This window comes from Triplophysa dalaica, chromosome 20 (assembly GCF_015846415.1).
Source record: "Triplophysa dalaica isolate WHDGS20190420 chromosome 20, ASM1584641v1, whole genome shotgun sequence".
Classification (NCBI taxonomy): domain Eukaryota; kingdom Metazoa; phylum Chordata; class Actinopteri; order Cypriniformes; family Nemacheilidae; genus Triplophysa; species Triplophysa dalaica.
This window is the reverse complement of record NC_079561.1, coordinates 3,833,394-3,850,559: the sequence shown is the minus strand read 5'-3', so window position 1 is coordinate 3,850,559 and position 17,166 is coordinate 3,833,394. Positions and strand designations below refer to the sequence as shown.

The following is a 17,166-nucleotide window of genomic DNA, read 5'->3' as shown; positions in this document are numbered from 1 at the left end:
TTGTAAGTATGTGCAAAATAGAGTTTCCCAAAACCTGTCGCTGTTTATACTTAAGAACACGAAAATACAGTAAATATGCACAGTTTTTAGCCAGATGGACGCACGGGGTTCTCTGCACGGGACTAATACTAGTGTGGTGTGTTTTTGTATTGATATGAGTTTTTAATATACAACATTACCGGTGTATGTCGCTTAAACAACGTGCGGAATGCAGCGCAGCGCGACACTGTTTCTGTCGGGTCCCTTTACACTGACACACTGTGACCGGCCATTCACGCAGAATGTGTCTTTCTATGCCGCAGCACTACCTTATCATAGTTTCTCTGTATAAATGTCCTACACTGAGGCGTTTGGATGTTTGCGTGTATCACGCGCGTGAGCGGTAACGTTACATATTTCTTTCCCGTCGCAATGGGAGCACGCACCTCACGGCTGAACAGCAGCACAAGTGTAGCAATTGCAAGTTTGCATTACATTATATTAAATAGACTCACGAACAAACATTTTCCAAAAACGATCGTGTTCCCCTCATATATTCTCAATAGAAGCATATAATATGATGTGTTTTTACTTTGAACTGTTTCTCTATATGCTATGAGGAGAAATAAGGGTCAGTAAGGAGGATTGACAGCGTGATGTGATTCTTTCCTTTCAATATCTAATTTAAGCCTTTGTTTTATGTTTAAAACATAGGATTTCAGAAATACATGAAGCCACGGTGACTATGTAAAACACAATAGATATCAAATGCATGTTTTAATGGTATAATTGTTAATGTTTTGTTTTTCAACTATTCAACTAATCATTTTTGGGTGGATGCTCTGAACTCTTGAAGTTGGGAGCACCAGTGCTTCCAAGGAAAAAAGTTAATTTCGAGCCCTGTTCTCTATTTATTTGCTTAAATATTATATTGAGTTTTAAGTTACCTCCCCATGCTATTCAATTGTTAAAGAAGTCTAAACTTGGCAGCTGTAATAGGGGAGACTGTCACCATTACAGAATAAAAGGGCATTTTAAGTCAATCAACAGCACTGTTTCCTCTCAATCAGTAGAAAATGTGGTTAAAAAATACTGCCATGTACCGGGAAAACGGTGTAAATCTGTAAAGCACTGTTATATAAATGTTTGGTCATGCCGCCCAGCCCTTACTAATTCACTGATATTGGTCAAATAGACGCTCTTTAATGAATGTGTATGATGATTTTTGTCAAACTATTTGGCAATGCGTGGAAGTGACTGTCGTTTAATATACAGCACTAATAAGTCAGCAGAATACGTCAATGAGAATTGCTTTACTGGGCACTCATTTGTATTAAAATACAATATGTGACAGTTCTAAGAGAAGGCAAAGTACCAGCACTACTCTGAATCGGAGCACCAGCGTGACTCGATGACATAACATCTTAAATATGCTAATTAGTTCATCAAGAATTTATTCTGAATCAAATCATGACCCTAAAAGGGACTAAATGATTCCCACCCCTAGTAGTTACTCTGAGCTTTGTTTCTGTAGGAGTTCACCATGTCTGAAGAAGACCAGATGATGCGGGCCATTGCCATGTCTCTAGGTCAAGAAGTTAGCATGGAGCAGCGCTCAGACTCACCTGAGGTTGGCATACACACTCATTCTGTTACTTGCATCAGTGAAGCAGGAAGTACTGAGCAGCACAGTTTAGGTCTCACATGTGTACTTCACATTGACTTGGTGCAGCTTTTTTGGCACGTCAGCAGAGCCACAAATCAAACCACTGTAACTTTGTGTCATCAGGAAGCAGCTCGTCGACGTGAAGAGGAGGAGAGGAGAGCAAGGGAACGGGTGGAAGAGGAAGAGGCACGTTGTCTGGAACGCTTTCTGGAAGCGGAGCCTCTGGACACCACAGAGCTCCATTCGTTTACAGACTCTATGCTACCTGGCTGCTTCCACTTGCTGGATGAGCTGCCGGATACCGTCTACCGGCTCTGTGACCTTCTCATGACCGCTGTTAAAAGAAACGGCCCTGAATACAGAGACCTCATCCTCAGACAGGTGGTCAATCAGGTCAGTGCACAAAAGTGCCATTTTTACCAATAAATTACACATAATGACGGGTAAACCAATAGACTTGTGAATTTTGGGTCTTAAATTGTATCAGCAAAGCCTTTTTTAGGCATCATAGGTGTGCTTTAGACCCTATCCTCAACTGTATTTGTGTGTTTTTACAAAGGTATGGGAGGCTGCCGATGTGTTGATAAAGGCTGCTGTGCCGCTCACCACCAGTGACACAAAAACAGTGTCTGAGTGGACGAAGCAGATGGCAACCCTCCCTCAGGCCTCCAACCTAGCCACCCGCATCCTCCTGCTCACACTGCTCTTTGAGGTATGCTTTATTCCGCACACATGACCACTCTTAATGATACTGTTCTACAATAAAGTACTCCAAGATCTCATCCCGGTTCTGCATGCATAAGTAAACACACTGATGGACGTTTGTGACATTCTGTGCCGCAGGAGCTGAAACTGTCGTGTGCACGTGTGGTGGAGAATAGCGGCGTCTTGACTGTGCTGATCAAGCTGTTGGAGGTGGTACAGCCCTGTTTGCAGGCTGCCAAAGAGCAGAAGGACATCCAGACGCCCAAGTGAGTGTCTGTCCTTCCCTGTCTGCATGACTGATCAGTAGTTGAGTTCTCTCTCAGACGTCAGCATTCCTAGAAAGCCCAGCCCTGCTGACCCAAGCAAGAAAAAGACTGCAGTAGTTAAGAATGGAATAATGGGGTACTTGGGGCTATAGTATACACTCTTAAAGCATTTTATTTTCTCACATGAGACTACTTAAGTTGTAATTCAAGGTTTCTTGTGCTAGAAATAGTTAGAATTTAGTTTCCCCATGACTGTTTACAACGCGTTTTAAAGGCAGAGCATCATTAGCTGACTCTAAACTGTGTGATTGATTGACTTGCCTTTGTGTACCAGCATGACAATCATGGTTCAGATGTTAATATGCACATAATCATGCTGATTTATGCAGCTATGCAGTTTCCGAAGGCCTGTGTGGTAGGGCTGTACGATTAGTCAAAATCGAATCGCGATGTGAGACATTGCGATTACCTAATCACAAGAAGATGCGATGTGGACGCTATGTGAAAAAAAAAAAACTATAATTGTATACTCTGATACTTTGATTCTATTGTTGTGGTGTAATCTGGCAGTTGGCAAGAACAACAGTAATTCCTATATCAATCCTAACCAAAACTGCAAAAATGAATTTTGTAATGGTTTTGATTGTTTTTTTTTTCAGCAGGGTAACTATACCTATACTGTGCGGCACACTATTGTCAATATTGAGATGAAGCTTGATTTAAAAACATTACATATCAAATCGCAATGTCTGTCAAAAAAAAATCGCAATTAGATATTTCCCCCTAAATCGCACAGCCCTACTGTTTGGTGCCTTATCATGTGACTGTTAGCTTGTTTTCAATGTGATGTTCACTGTAATGGAACCTTGTTGGATTTTATCTATAGATGGATCACCCCTGTGCTTCTGCTTATTGACTTCTATGAAAAGATGGCTGTGTCATCCAAACGTAGAGCCCAGATGAACAAGGTTTGTGCCAGATGGCTAAACAAGGGTGATGATGTTTTCTTGTTCTGAAATAAGAATTGCTCAAACATTTTGTCATTGCAGTACCTGCAGCCCAATGGGAATAACTGGCGGTGGTTTGATGACCGCTCGGGCCGCTGGTGCAGCTATAGCGCCAGTAACAACAGCACTATAGACTCTGCCTGGAGGGCAGGAGAGACGAGCGTCCGGTTCACTGCAGGACGTAGGAGATACACAGTCCAGTTTAACACCATGGTGCAGGTAGGAGACACATCCTGGAGCTCTACCCAGCCCTGAGACCTTTCAAGTTACTTTATTGTTTGTAAATTATTTAAGACCTGCACATAAAATGAGTTCTCTAGAAAACAAGACCGAAAAATAATGAATGATGTATAACTATTGCAGGCTTTTGCACTGCTTTTATCTTCCCATGAAAGATTGTTTTAGAATGCATGAAAGAATGCATCAAGCATAAACAAACTGAATAAACAAAGACTTCTTACAGTTTCCGTTTTGTACTAAAGTAAAATACACAAAACTGCCAATGGACTTTCTAGTTTGTTTACTCGTTTTACTCATTGTTTATACCAGAGCAACGTTAGAAGTGTGTGGCTATTTACACAGCTCTTGGAAGGAACTTTGCCAGTGACCATGAATCCAGAGTAAAATATCTCACTACATGTTTGCTTCAGGTGAATGAGGAGACTGGAAACAGACGGCCAGTAATGTTAACAGTGCAAAGGGTGCCACGGATGCCCAAACCCTCTAAAGCTGGAAGTGTTACTGATACAGAGAGAGAGGAAGGAGAACAGAAAGCCAAGACTGAGGAGACTCAAACAGACACTGGTAAGGACACAATGTTTTTTTCTTCAAGCTGATAGAACGATCATCTATGACTATTTTGCTCATAACCACCTTAATGTGTGATCTGCGATTTTTAAAATGAGACCTTATTTCTTGTGAGGGTTTATCATCTTAAAAAATATTGAAAAATACTTTGATTTATTTAGAAAAGGTAATGTATATATATATATATATATATTTATTAGGTGCGTTATCTGTTATGTAATGCATTCAAATTATATTTATCTTCATTGATTTTTAAGACTCCACATCTGTGGCTGTGGAAATGGCTCCCCCTAAAGAAGATCTGGAGCAGAAAGATTCAGTCACGCCAGCTGCTGCTACTGTTCAGGACCCCTCTGTCTCCAGTGGGATTGTGGTGCAGGGGCTGACAGAGGAGATGGTCACCATCCTGATCCGTGCCTGTGTCAGCATGATCAGTGTTCCTGTGGACCCGGACACTTTGCACGCCACCTTGCGGCTTTGTCTGCGTCTTACGCGCACACACCATTATGCTATGATGTTTGCTGAGCTTAAGAGCACACGCATGATTCTGAACCTCACACAGAGCTCTGGGTTCAATGGATTCACGCCGTTGGTCACGCTGCTCTTCCGACACATCATAGAAGACCCAGCAACTCTGCGGCACACCATGGAGAAGGTGCTTAGTTTCTGTTTACTTTAGAATTAAATCAGTATTTAATAGCCTTTAAATGTGTGTTGTCTAAAATTATTTATCCTTTCAATTAAACTTGTTCCTCTAAATTCTCAGGTGGTGCGGTCTGCTGTCACCAGTGGGGCAGGAAGTACCACTTCAGGTGTGGTGTCAGGCAGTTTGGGCTCAAGGGAGATCAACTACATCCTGCGTGTCCTCGGTCCAGCTGCGTGCCGCAACCCAGAGTGCTTTACAGAAACTGCCAAGAGCTGCATCCGTATTGCTCTACCAGCCCCAAGAGGTGCTGGGACCGGTATGATTTGAAATCCTTAAAGCCATGTGTCTTCCACATGAAGTTTAGAAGACAATTAATCTGTTGCTTCTCTTTGTTTCTCAGCCTCAGATGATGAGTTTGAGAACTTCAGAATTAAGGGTCCAAACGCTGTCCAGTTAGTGAAGACCACACCCCTGAAACTGTCCCCGCTGCCCACCATTCCAGAGACCATTAAAGAAGTCATCTATGATATGCTTAATGCCCTAGCAGCATATCATGCTCCAGAAGAAGGTAAGAGATCTAACAGTCAGGATCAGAACAGAACCAATACTCTCTACTGTTCGTTTCTATCTAGCTGTCATCAACTACTTGATGACAAGTAGTTCTACTTGACTCAATGCTCGGTGTCTTCTTTCATTTGTATGTTTAGCAGAAAAAGGAGAGGAGCGTGCGGCAACAGTACCAGTGGGTCAAGACCTGTGTCAGATCCTGCAGGATGTTGGCGATGATGTCTACCAGCAGTACAGACTCACTAGACAGGGCAGTGACTTTGACTCGCAGTCTGCCTTCCACATAAATGTAAGAGTCTACCCCCATGTTAACCCCATGTGTATTTATGTTATAATGTGCTCTGAAATGTGGGACTCCTTTAACTGTGGGTGTTAATTATACATCATCAGACTCAGGTGTTTGCCGCAGATGGTGCTGTTGCAGAATCCTCCCAGTCCGGAACTCCTCAAGGAGAAGGTGAGAGCCCCACACACACAAACTTGGTCACAGTGATACAATAAGGTGAATAAGCTACGCTTTTTGCAATTTCTCTGCTTAAACTTCCACTTGTATTTGTATTTCTTTCTCTCTCTCTAAAGCCTCCACGCCTGAGGAAATGCGTGAAGAGAAAAAGGAGCAGGAGGGAGACAAGGGAGCTTCTTCAGAGGAGAGCCGTGCTGCTAAAGCAAAGGCCAGCAAGCCCCTGATGCCAACCTCTACCATCTTGAGACTGCTTGCAGAGCTGGTACGGTCCTATGTGGGAATCGCAACGCTCATCACTTCCTACAACTACACGGCTGGCCAGTCTGAACTCATTAAGGAGGTGGGTCATTTCAGGGTTGAGTCTTCACCAAAGCTGCTTGACTTTCCATTTCCATTATGTATGCAAATGGATGTACTCCATTTCCATTAAACTATTTCAAGAGCTATGCCTACTTTTTATGTAAAAAATTTGAAGGAGTTGCCTAAAAAGTTTTTACTTTATCATGTATTATGCCATTTTCGATTCTTTGTGTTTGTAGGATTGCAGTGTGCTTGCGTTCGTTTTGGATCACTTGCTCCCACACACCCAGAACTCTGAGGACAAGGACACACCTGCACTCGCACGTCTGTTTTTGGCCAGCCTTGCTGCTGCTGGCACGGGCACTGAGGCCCAGGCCGCTCTGGTCAATGAGGTCAAAGCTGCTCTGAGTAGGGCACTGGGCATGGCAGAGGGCACAGAGAAACATGCTCGGTGAGTGTAGCTCTTTGCTCCGTATAATTAAAAACGAAATCAGAAGTGAACCTGAAGTTTATCTCTCTTTGCAGCTTGCAAGCAGTCATGTGCATCATCAGCACCATTATGGAGTCGTGTCCTTCAACCTCCAGCTTCTACAGCACAGCCACAGCTAAGACCCAGCACAACGGCATGAATAACATCATCCGCCTCTTCCTCAAGAAAGGCCTTGTCAATGACCTTGCCCGTGTGCCTCATAGTCTGGATCTATCTAGGTAGCACCCTATCCCTGTCTTCTAATTTTTTTATAATTTGGTTTTTTCAATGTCTCTTAGATTTGCAGCCTTTTGTATGCTAGTGAACTTATTATTAGCTTTTACAATAAGGGATCTAATTGGTGCTTTTGGTTTCCTGCAGTCCCAACATGGCAAATACCGTAAATGCTGCTCTTAAGCCTTTGGAAACTCTGTCTCGAATCGTGAACCAGCCTAGCAGCCTGTTTGGAGGCAAAGGGGCATCTAGCAAGAACAAGACCGAGCATGACACTGTTGGCACAGTCAGGGACAGTAACAGCAACACCCAGGATCAAGGTGACACTCATATCATTAAGCATTTTAACTCGATAGGAGTACAGCTCATGTACTTATGCGTGTATCGATTGATATTGTCCGCAGGAGAGGCAGGTGAGGCTGAGCCAGTAGGTAACCGTGACCGTGGTCAAGCCACAGATGGGGACCTGATGGATGGTGAAGCCGAAGGAGACACTGTGGTGATCGCTGGGCAGCCCGAGGTGTTGAGCACTCAGGCCATGCAGGTTAGATGTGCAGCAGATTCTAATACTGTTTTCTCAACATTTGAAAACCCTCCCATTCTCACCAGTGTTTCTTATTCATATATCCTTGTAGGTGGAGAATGAGTTGGTGGATTTGATAGATGAACTTTTGGAGAGGGACGCAGGCACTGTCAATAGCACCATCATTGGTGAGTGGTTTGATTCATGGGCAGAGATACAAGCAAAAGCGAACTATGTGTATTGGATATGTGTTTCTAAACGGCTTGTCTGTAAATCAGTGGGACGTTCTGGCGAGGACGAATCTCAGGAGGACGTGCTGATGGATGAAGCTCCTTCCAATATGAGTCAAGCCTCCACTCTGCAGGCCAATAGAGAAGGTAGGATGTGAATCTTGCAATATGAACTAAAACTGAATGATGTGACTTTGTAAATGGCCTTGGGGAAGAAACCACCAATTTAATCCATAATGAGATTTGCTCTCATATTGTAAAACAGTGGTAGATGCTTTATGTCTTGAGTATGTGCATTTTAAATGCTACAGCTGGCCTTCACACAGGGATGCCAACTTGCCATCTTTCGATTAAATTTGCCATTTTGGGTCCTAAATAAGTAGTGATTCGTGTAGATCCGATGAGTTTTTGAAAATGAGGGGGGCGGAATGTGAGTCTTTGGAAGGGGTCGCGGTGAATTATAAAATGAGAATCATGTGCAGATGTTGTGGTAATGATGTCAAATCACCAGCCAGTCTTCCTGTTATGTTTTTGAGCACACATACTCAACTCATGAATCAATATTAGATGTAGTCGAATTTCGCAGCACCTGCGCCTTTCTGACTTATTGCAACACAACCGTCACTTAGCAATTGGTAAAGGTGCAGTGGTTTGTTTGCCTTGACAGTTTGACAGTTGTTCATTCATGTTTAGAGCTGTGACTGTTAGCTATTGAGTAAAATGTGAAGTTTATTTGCAAAATTTCCAAGTAATATCATTTAAACAATTGGGTTGTTTAAATTAGTTATCTGGTTTTGCAAATGATCTCTTGGTGTGGTTGTCTATCCTTGGCACTTTTAGAAGACCATGGACTATTCTGATTATGTGCACTGAATAATATGATATACAAATTATAATCGTTATTGTAATCGTTATATAGTTATGTCTATAGCTATATATAAAATATGACTGTATATGTATAAGCATTAGAGGTCTCGCATTGTCACCTTTTTTCACCCCAATGAGTTTGCATCCCTCTTCCCCACCCAAATATTATCATGTTGTGTGTACTAGCTATTTGTTGTGGCCAGTCTCTGGTCCATGCTGGGAACTTATTTTTACCCTTTCTTCTTACTCCTCAAATCTGTCTTGTAGGAGGTGTTCTTCAATTATTTTCTCTCTTTGATGATTTAGACTCTATGAACATTCTAGAGCCAGAGGATGAAGAGCACACACAAGAGGAAGACTCCAGCGGCAGTAACGAGGATGAGGACAGTCAGGATGAAGAGGAGGAGGAGGAGGAAGAAGAGGAGGAGGATCAGGTAACAGCTGATTAAAATATAAACGCAACCAGTTCTCATTCATGTGATAGGGTAGAAATGGTATCATCTACTCTTTATCTATAGGATGACGAAGAGGGCGATGAGGATGATGATGATGAGGGCTCAGAAATGGAGTTGGATGAAGATTTTCCTGATATCAATGCGGCCCCACACATTCGTTTTGAAAGATTTGACCGCGACGATGACCTCATCATAGAGTTCGATAACATGTTCTCAACATCAGGTCAGTCATTAAGGGTTATTTGTTTTTTATCCACTATTAAGATTAAGGTATTCTTTGGTTGTCAAATTGGCTGAGAATGCCAAAGTATACTTTAAATTATTTTTGTTTGATTTAATGTTTTTCTTTTTGTCTTATGTACATTTCAGCAGACATCCCTCCGTCACCAGGAAACATACCCAGTTCTCATCCTCTGATGGTGCGTCACGCTGACCACGGCTCTCTGACTCTAGGAGGATCAAGCACCAGCAGCAGATTGGCTCAGGGCATGGGCCGCAGCCAACGATCTCTCCGCCAGCTCACAGCCAACACAGGACACACCATCCACGTACATTACCCTGGAAACCGCCAACCCAACCCTCCGCTCATCCTGCAGAGGTGAGGTTTCCCAAATGAACTGGAATTTCAGTTGAAACCTGAACCTGAAATTCTGCTTGTTGGCACAAAAACTGCAACCTACTTTGTAAACAGATTTTGTTACGCGTTTGTGTCTCAGATTATTGGGCCCTAGTGCTGCGGCTGATATCCTACAGCTATCTAGCTCTCTGCCCCTGCAGTCCAGAGGACGTGCCCGTCTTCTGGTGGGCAATGAGGACGTGCACATTATCGCCCGTTCAGACGACGAACTGCTGGACGACTTCTTTCATGAGCAGAGCAGCACTGGAGGACAAGCCGGTGAGTCCCCCACAGACACGCTGCTTTCAGTTAACGGTTACAGATGCATGTACTAAACCCTTCTGTTCTGCAGGCACCCTTTCCAGTATACCAACAGCCTTAACTAGATGGACTGATGAGTGTAAAGTACTGGATGCTGAGAGCATGCATGACTGTGTGGCGGGTGAGACCATCTCAGAATGAATATAGGATGACACCTGTTGTTTGCCAAACACTCATGCATGTGTTGTGTTCTTGTCTCACAGTGGTAAAGGTGCCCATCCTGCAACACTTGGAGAGTTTGCGCGATGAGGAGCTAGAAGAACGGAGGGAGAAGAGGCGGAGACAGTTGGCTGCAGAGGAGGAGACAGCCAAACAGAATGAGACTTCTTCAACAGGCGAGGAGACCCAGGAGCAGAGTCTGCAGGTAAGAGAAATTGAGAGCTAGAGGAGAGAATGAGAGGACATATTTGCAGCGGGATTTGGATTCCGTCTGTATTGAATTAGGGCAGGGACAGAGATATGAGTCAGGACACAGGTCACATGCCAAATTTAATGTGCATTTCACAGCAAGTGTGATAAGTTGCTTTTATTTCCCACAGGGCTCAGCGATTGGAACGGTCAATGGCGTGGGCCAAAACACAGCAGGTAAACCGTTGCATCTTTTGTGCTTTTGTTAGTGAAGTTGGTGGTAATATTGAGGAATGTTTTATTTAGAGGTCAAATCTTAAACTCCTGGAATGAGATATTGGAAACATCTGTTGTGTATTAGATGAATAATTCAAGTTCTGGATGAGTTCTTCTGCGGGCTGTGGGGTGAGGTAGTAGTTTGTATAGTTTTAGGATCACACCAGATCTGGGAGATAACTATACAGTCTACTGTCTTTCCCACGGTAACCGCTCGACAACTGGATGATCATCTCACCTTCCTCCATCCCTGCGGCAACTGCTGCTAGGCAACAGTCAATTGCTTAATCTATCAATTGTTGCTAGGCAACTGCTCGGTTATGAATAACAAGTGTGTTTGCAAAAGAGTTTAATGTAAATGAGTTTACATTACATCAGGTTATTATTTTGCCAGGGTTTGTAATTTGTGTATGAAATGTAATTTTCTGACTGAGTGAACCCACAGTGGCTGTGTTGTGGTGAGGTAGTAAGTTGTGTTGTTGTAGGGGATCAGTATCGTGTGGCCCTCGAAGGAGATAACTATACAATTTACTGCCTTCCTCACTGCAGACCTTACACGTACTGCTTGTGTTCAGAGTTTTCACATTAATGACCTTTATTATATTGATGTAATGTTAATGCGATTTATTTCTTCCTTTCTGTCTGGTCAGAAGGAGAACAAGCCCAGGGTGGGGTGTCCTCCTGTCTGGACCCTCCTCGCACCTCTGAGGGTTTCCTCACAGCGCCCCCTTCAGGTGAAGTCACCCCAACCACCCCTGCACTCCACGAGCAGGCCCTTGTGTCTCTGGAGACCGCTATCAGTCAGCAGGTGCACCAGCCAATCGCAGAGCTGCTTCTGGCTGACTCCAATCCTGATTCTCAGGGGGCCTTGGCAGGGGCTAGGCTTCCTCAGCTCTCTGCACCCGATAGGCCGAATTGTGAGGCAGAAGCATCTCAGATGGAGATGTCACCTGCACCCACTATTGGTGAGAGAGCAGGAGGAGGAGCATTGGATGCAGTCAGGGAAGGTAGATTAACTTTGAATCCTGAATTCACACACTGTGGTTATGTGGAGTACAATTCACGTCCAGGTGGATCCCATGTTGCACATCAATATACCAAAAAACTGTTTCTACAAATGTCAAAACACTAGATTAATCCCACTGCATTCTACATGCAACTACTGCATGTATTTTCCTCATTTTGCGCTACTTTTGAAATGTCCGGTCAAGTTTATACTGACAGAAGCGTCCCTGCTGTGTCTGTCTCAGCTTCTCTCAGTCCAGATATTGCTGAGAGCTCCGAGCCTGTGCCAGTGGGTGTATCTCAGCTTGAGGGTTCGCCCATGGATACGAGCAGTCCTGCCTCAGGAACGCAGGAAGAGCCAGCTGCCAGCTCAGCCCCACCAAATCACATGTCTCAGGAACTGTCAGTAAGTGGTGACAGCGGGCTCACAGACAGGCAGACAGATGCAGAAACAGGGTAAGCAGTTAATTCACAGTAATTGCACAGGAAAAATAAAGGGGTTGGATCAGAAATAAAAAACTTGGAGTTTTGACTAGGAAGAAATCTTTGTTTCAACTTTTGTGGTGGTCTTTCTAGCTCAACGTCTGTTTCTTCTCCTGGTGAAACCATGCCTCGAAGTGACAGTGCAGATAGCCAATCACAAGCCATACAAGAGGAGCCCCTCCCATCCACCAGCAATGAGGAGGAAGACCCTCTGGCAGGTCAGTGATTGATATATAGAGCCATTTTATGTATGCCATAGAACCAGACTTTGACATCATTTTTGGTCACTGCCCTACAGGTATTAACCTACCAGAAGGTGTGGACCCTTCTTTCCTGGCTGCACTGCCCGAGGACATCCGCCGAGAGGTTCTGCAGAACCAGCTTGGGATTAGACCCCCTTCTCGCCCTCCTGTGGTCTCCTCACTCCCATCTGCAGCTGCTGCTCTGCTGGGTGCTGGGCTGGGTGTGACGGAGGTCAGCCCAGAGTTCCTGGCCGCTTTACCACCTGCAATTCAGGAGGAGGTATGACAGCATCCATCACATGCGCCTGCTGTGATATTATGGGTTTTAAATATATAAATATCTGTTGAATTTTGAAGAAATGTTTTTAAACGTGTGTATACTACGTTTAACTTATGGACTTTAAAATACCTTTAATAGAAACGTGCCTATGATTTTTCTGTCTTCAGGTCTTGGCCCAGCAGCGTGCGGAGCAGCAGAGGCGTGAGTTATCCCAGCAACCCACTCAGGGCGATCAACCTCTGGACCCCGTTACGTTCATCCAGACCCTGCCCTCTGAGCTGCGTCGATCGGTGTTGGAGGACATGGAAGACAGTGTGTTGGCGGTCATGCCCCCAGACATCGCAGCAGAGGCTGCAGCATTGCGCAGAGAACAGGAAGCCAGGCAGAGACAGCTGATGCACGAAAGGTTGTTTGGACACAGTTCCTCTTCAGCCCTGTCCGCCATTCTACGCTCCCCTGCCTTTACCAGCCGACTGGGTGGCAACCGTGGGGTACAGTACACACGACTGGCCGTGCAAAGAGGAGGGACGTTTCAAGTAGGAGGAAGCGCAAACCACAGCCGGTGAGTTTAGTGAAGATGAATACAACACAATTTGAAATACAGCCTTAAAGTATTATTGAATGGATCACGTGCATTGTGTTTCTCATAAAGCTTTTGTTTGTTGTGAAATTTAGCCCTTCTAGTTCTAATGTCGATTCGCTCCTGCGCCTCCGGGGACGTCTCCTACTGGACCACGAGGCACTGTCTTGCCTACTAGTGCTGCTGTTTGTGGACGAGCCCAAGCTGAACACCAGCCGTCTCCACAGAGTGCTGCGTAACTTGTGCTACCACTCACAGACACGTGGCTGGGTTATTCGCAGTCTCTTGTCAATCCTGCAGCGCAGCAGCGAGAGCGAGCTCTGCTTGGAGACCACACGTATAGAAGAGTCCCGTGGCAAACGTTCATTAGCCCAGGGCTCTTCTGGTGGTGGAAAAGGCTCCTCTTCGTCCCCGCAGGCAAGTGTAGCATCATCCTCATCTTCCTCTCTAGAGCTGTTGAACAGAGTGGAATCGCGCAGCTCCAGTCAGCTCTCCTGGCTGTCTGTATCCATGGATGCAGCTCTGGGATGCAGGACCAACATCTTTCAGATCCAACGAGCGTCGGGCAGGAAGCATGCGGAGAGACATTCAACGGGAGGAGGGATGGGCTCGGGAGGGCTCGGAAGTGGAGTTTCTGGAGCAGGAGTGGCCTGTTCTGGGGCAGGAGGTGGATCAACGGTTCACATCCACCCACAGGCAGCTCCTGTTGTCTGTCGACATGTACTGGACACCCTTATACAACTAGCCAAGGTACAAGAGCATCATTTAGGCTACAAGCAAATGTCAACATCTATTTCTTACGCTGCAAAATATGCCTCCTTAAGGCAGCATCCAAAATGAACAAAGAAACTTGCCAATTTATTGTTTTTAACGTGTCTCTCTTATATCTTTTAGGTGTTCCCTAGTCACTTCACTCAGCAGCGCTGTAAGGACCTGCTGTCTTCTTTGTCATCCGAATTGGATCCACGTCTCTGTGGCAGTTTGACGCAGATTGCCAGCGGAAGCCTTCGATCAGGCAGCACCAGCCAGAGCAATTCCTTAGCCAACCTTAGCAATCCCTCTTCTACCCACAATTCCCTTAGCTCCTGCTCAGGATCCCCACAGTCCCTGGGCATCTCCACTGACTTCTGGGATCTCCTGGTCAAGCTGGACAACATGAATGTGAGCCGTAAGGGCAAGGCCTCCATGAAGACTGTCCCTCTAGGAGGTGCTGGTGAGACAGAAGGGGCACTGTTTAGCCTTGAGGTGTCTCCCTTGGGGCAGCTGATGAACATGCTGTCCCACCCTGTGATCCGTCGTAGCTCGCTCCTCACGGAGAAACTTCTCCGATTGCTTTCTCTTATCTCCATCGCTCTGCCTGACAACAAGGCCACAGAGGTTCCAGCCAGCCACCCAGTGCCTCAGGCCCCAACTGCCACCCCCGCTGCCCCTGCCACCCAAGCCACAGCAGGGTCAACCGCCATCTCAGCGGCACCTGTTACACAGAGCTCCATGCTATCGGTGCCCTCTCAACCAGTCACTACAGCAGCTGCTGTTGCAGGGAGCACCGCCGCATCTAGCAGTATTGCTGGTGAGCTTTTTTCCCCCATACAGAATCTTAGCAGGGAGACTCTAACAGAATCTTGTTTTCTTTTATAATTACATCGACATTCTAAAGTGACTATTTCCACTGAGATAATGTCTGATGAATTGACAAGAAAGGGGAAGTCATGTCGTTCAGTATTCCAGAGTTTTCTGTAATTCTTGATAATCTGCAGCCCAATGTTTTGGTAATACAGTAGTTTATCGCTATTTCAGCAGGGAAACAGAAACCAGTAGTTAGCAGCACGGACAACGACACCAAACTGGCCTCAACTGGACTTACCGAGAAACAGCTGCAGCTCTCTGTGGAGGTATTTGATATGCACATGAGATGTTATTCCTGGGCTCTTTTGGCCCCTCTCAGCAGTCTGATTTGCATCTCCTCGTGGTTTGTTTCCAGGTGCTGACATCCCACTCGTGTTCAGAGGAAGGTCTGGAGGACGCGGCCAACATCTTGCTGCAGCTGTCAAGAGGAGACGGTCAGACTCGGGATACAGTCCTTAAACTGCTTCTCAGCGGGGCACGTCACCTCGGATACACCCTTTGCAAACAAATTGGTCCGTATCACTTTGCTAATGATTTTTCACATAATATGACCCTCGTTTTTCACCGTCACAGATGCTTAGACATATTTTCTTCTGTACTGGTAAGATATATGTAAATTAGCTTTGTGATTGTTGGTCAAGTTGCTAGTTATTGATATGCAAGTTTGGTGGACATTGTGTTGTCCAAGTTAGAATTTAAGATGGTTTAGAGAAAATACTCTTTCTTTATTTGCTTGTGGTCATGCCCTCTCTTTGTATCTTTCTACCTCTCCGTAGGCACTTTACTGGCAGAATTGAGGGAGTATAACCTGGCGCAACAAAGAAGAGCACGTGCTGATGCTCAGTCTCCTGAAGCGTCACATGAGGACCCATCCCTTACCACACGGCTCAGGGACAAGATGACCAGCAGGTGAGCAGAGAGTTTCAGCCTCTTGTTCTGGACCTTCTACAGTCCTTTCTGTGTCCAATTGTGATTAAATGAAGAGTTTTTGCTCTTATATTGATCTCATTTCTTTGAAGAAAAAAATCACATGAAATATTTTTGCTATGTTAAAAGAAGTGTTTAAAGCCACTGCAGGACCTGTATTGTTCACAAAGGTGATTATTACAATAACAGTCTTTTTCATTGGGTCATGTTGGGGTCACAGGTTTGATGGCTCTGAGAGTGTAGTGATTGTGGCTGCTCAGAAGCGCACGCTAGGCGGCCGCGAGCTGCAGCTACCCTGCATGAGCTCGCTCACGTCCAAGACCTCCACGCAGAAGTTCTTCCTGCGTGTGCTGCAGGTCATCATCCAGCTTAGGGAGGACACACGGCGCGCTAACAAGAAAGCCAAGCAGACAGGAGGAAGACTGAGTAAGTGAAAAACACTCTTCAGCACAGGCCTTCTCAAATCTTTTAAGAACATTTCCACGCTTCACTTTGAAGCTTTTAGTCGCTGTTCTCATTGAACCCTTTTGACAGCTCATGTTATGTTTACAGGTCTGTCTCGGGATTAAATCTTTTTGCAAGTTCTTTATGTCTCTGGTGTCTCTTCTCCTTTGCGCAGGTTCAACCAGTTTGGGGTCAGCCAGCAGTATCCAGGCTGCGGTCCGTCAGCTAGAGGCTGAAGCAGACGCCATCATTCAGATGGTGAGAGAGGGGCAGAGGGCACGCCGTCTACAACAGGCCCCCCCGCCCTCTTCATCTGCATCCTCTTCCGCTGCTGCTGTATCTGCCGCTGCATCCGCTGCTGGCTGTGGCTGTGGCTGGATCGTCCACCCCCAGTACCTCTGCAACCAACAACCCCCCCGCTGGCACGGCCAGCGCAGCCACGGTTAGCATGGGCCGCTCTGACAGCAGGCAGACTGCTACTGACTTACTCACCCACACACACATTCAGATACCAGTGTTTGTAATGACCAGAAATGTGTGTTTATCGCATCAAGAGTCTCTAAAAACAATTTTTACTAAGGCTGGGCAATAAGCGTTTATTTTTATATTTTTTGTCTTTTAAAGACATTAACAGTTAATATTTGCCATAGTTACTAAAATATTTTCTAATATTGAATTCATTTAAATGTAACAAATGGCAATAAACATAAAGGGGAGACAAAGGGCACACATCTAACACGAAGCAAAGATCTAAAAAAGGCACATTGGCCAATAGGCATTCAAATCACTGCGCTATTGAAAATAATGCATACTAGTCATTTTAAATACATCAGA

At 45.2% G+C, this 17,166-nt stretch overlaps 1 protein-coding gene across 2 annotated transcripts in view; it reads left to right on the top strand.

Annotated features, from left to right (window-relative positions):
- huwe1 (HECT, UBA and WWE domain containing E3 ubiquitin protein ligase 1) overlaps positions 1–17,166 on the top strand; it is a 37,494-nt gene that overhangs the window by 14,314 nt on the left and 6,014 nt on the right. The window contains exons 34-71 of one of the 2 annotated variants that reach the window (XR_008904790.1): positions 1,514–1,609; positions 1,769–2,038; positions 2,205–2,357; positions 2,489–2,616; positions 3,503–3,584; positions 3,666–3,842; positions 4,274–4,427; positions 4,688–5,085; positions 5,197–5,392; positions 5,477–5,644; positions 5,784–5,932; positions 6,034–6,100; positions 6,223–6,446; positions 6,646–6,857; positions 6,932–7,114; positions 7,257–7,429; positions 7,514–7,653; positions 7,745–7,820; positions 7,911–8,009; positions 9,036–9,163; positions 9,248–9,407; positions 9,554–9,782; positions 9,901–10,079; positions 10,153–10,242; positions 10,325–10,485; positions 10,661–10,706; positions 11,396–11,752; positions 11,996–12,206; positions 12,327–12,451; positions 12,532–12,755; positions 12,923–13,317; positions 13,431–14,085; positions 14,230–14,905; positions 15,133–15,227; positions 15,317–15,473; positions 15,738–15,870; positions 16,109–16,314; positions 16,508–16,774. Coding sequence is in view for 1 of the 2 variants with exons in the window: in XM_056732328.1 (XP_056588306.1) it covers positions 1,514–1,609; positions 1,769–2,038; positions 2,205–2,357; positions 2,489–2,616; positions 3,503–3,584; positions 3,666–3,842; positions 4,274–4,427; positions 4,688–5,085; positions 5,197–5,392; positions 5,477–5,644; positions 5,784–5,932; positions 6,034–6,100; positions 6,223–6,446; positions 6,646–6,857; positions 6,932–7,114; positions 7,257–7,429; positions 7,514–7,653; positions 7,745–7,820; positions 7,911–8,009; positions 9,036–9,163; positions 9,248–9,407; positions 9,554–9,782; positions 9,901–10,079; positions 10,153–10,242; positions 10,325–10,485; positions 10,661–10,706; positions 11,396–11,752; positions 11,996–12,206; positions 12,327–12,451; positions 12,532–12,755; positions 12,923–13,317; positions 13,431–14,085; positions 14,230–14,905; positions 15,133–15,227; positions 15,317–15,473; positions 15,738–15,870; positions 16,109–16,314; positions 16,508–16,590 (7,455 nt within the window). In the remaining variant the exon portion in view is untranslated. The remainder of the gene's footprint in view (positions 1–1,513; positions 1,610–1,768; positions 2,039–2,204; positions 2,358–2,488; positions 2,617–3,502; positions 3,585–3,665; positions 3,843–4,273; positions 4,428–4,687; positions 5,086–5,196; positions 5,393–5,476; positions 5,645–5,783; positions 5,933–6,033; positions 6,101–6,222; positions 6,447–6,645; positions 6,858–6,931; positions 7,115–7,256; positions 7,430–7,513; positions 7,654–7,744; positions 7,821–7,910; positions 8,010–9,035; positions 9,164–9,247; positions 9,408–9,553; positions 9,783–9,900; positions 10,080–10,152; positions 10,243–10,324; positions 10,486–10,660; positions 10,707–11,395; positions 11,753–11,995; positions 12,207–12,326; positions 12,452–12,531; positions 12,756–12,922; positions 13,318–13,430; positions 14,086–14,229; positions 14,906–15,132; positions 15,228–15,316; positions 15,474–15,737; positions 15,871–16,108; positions 16,315–16,507; positions 16,775–17,166) is intronic. The other variant, XM_056732328.1, reaches the window with a different exon arrangement.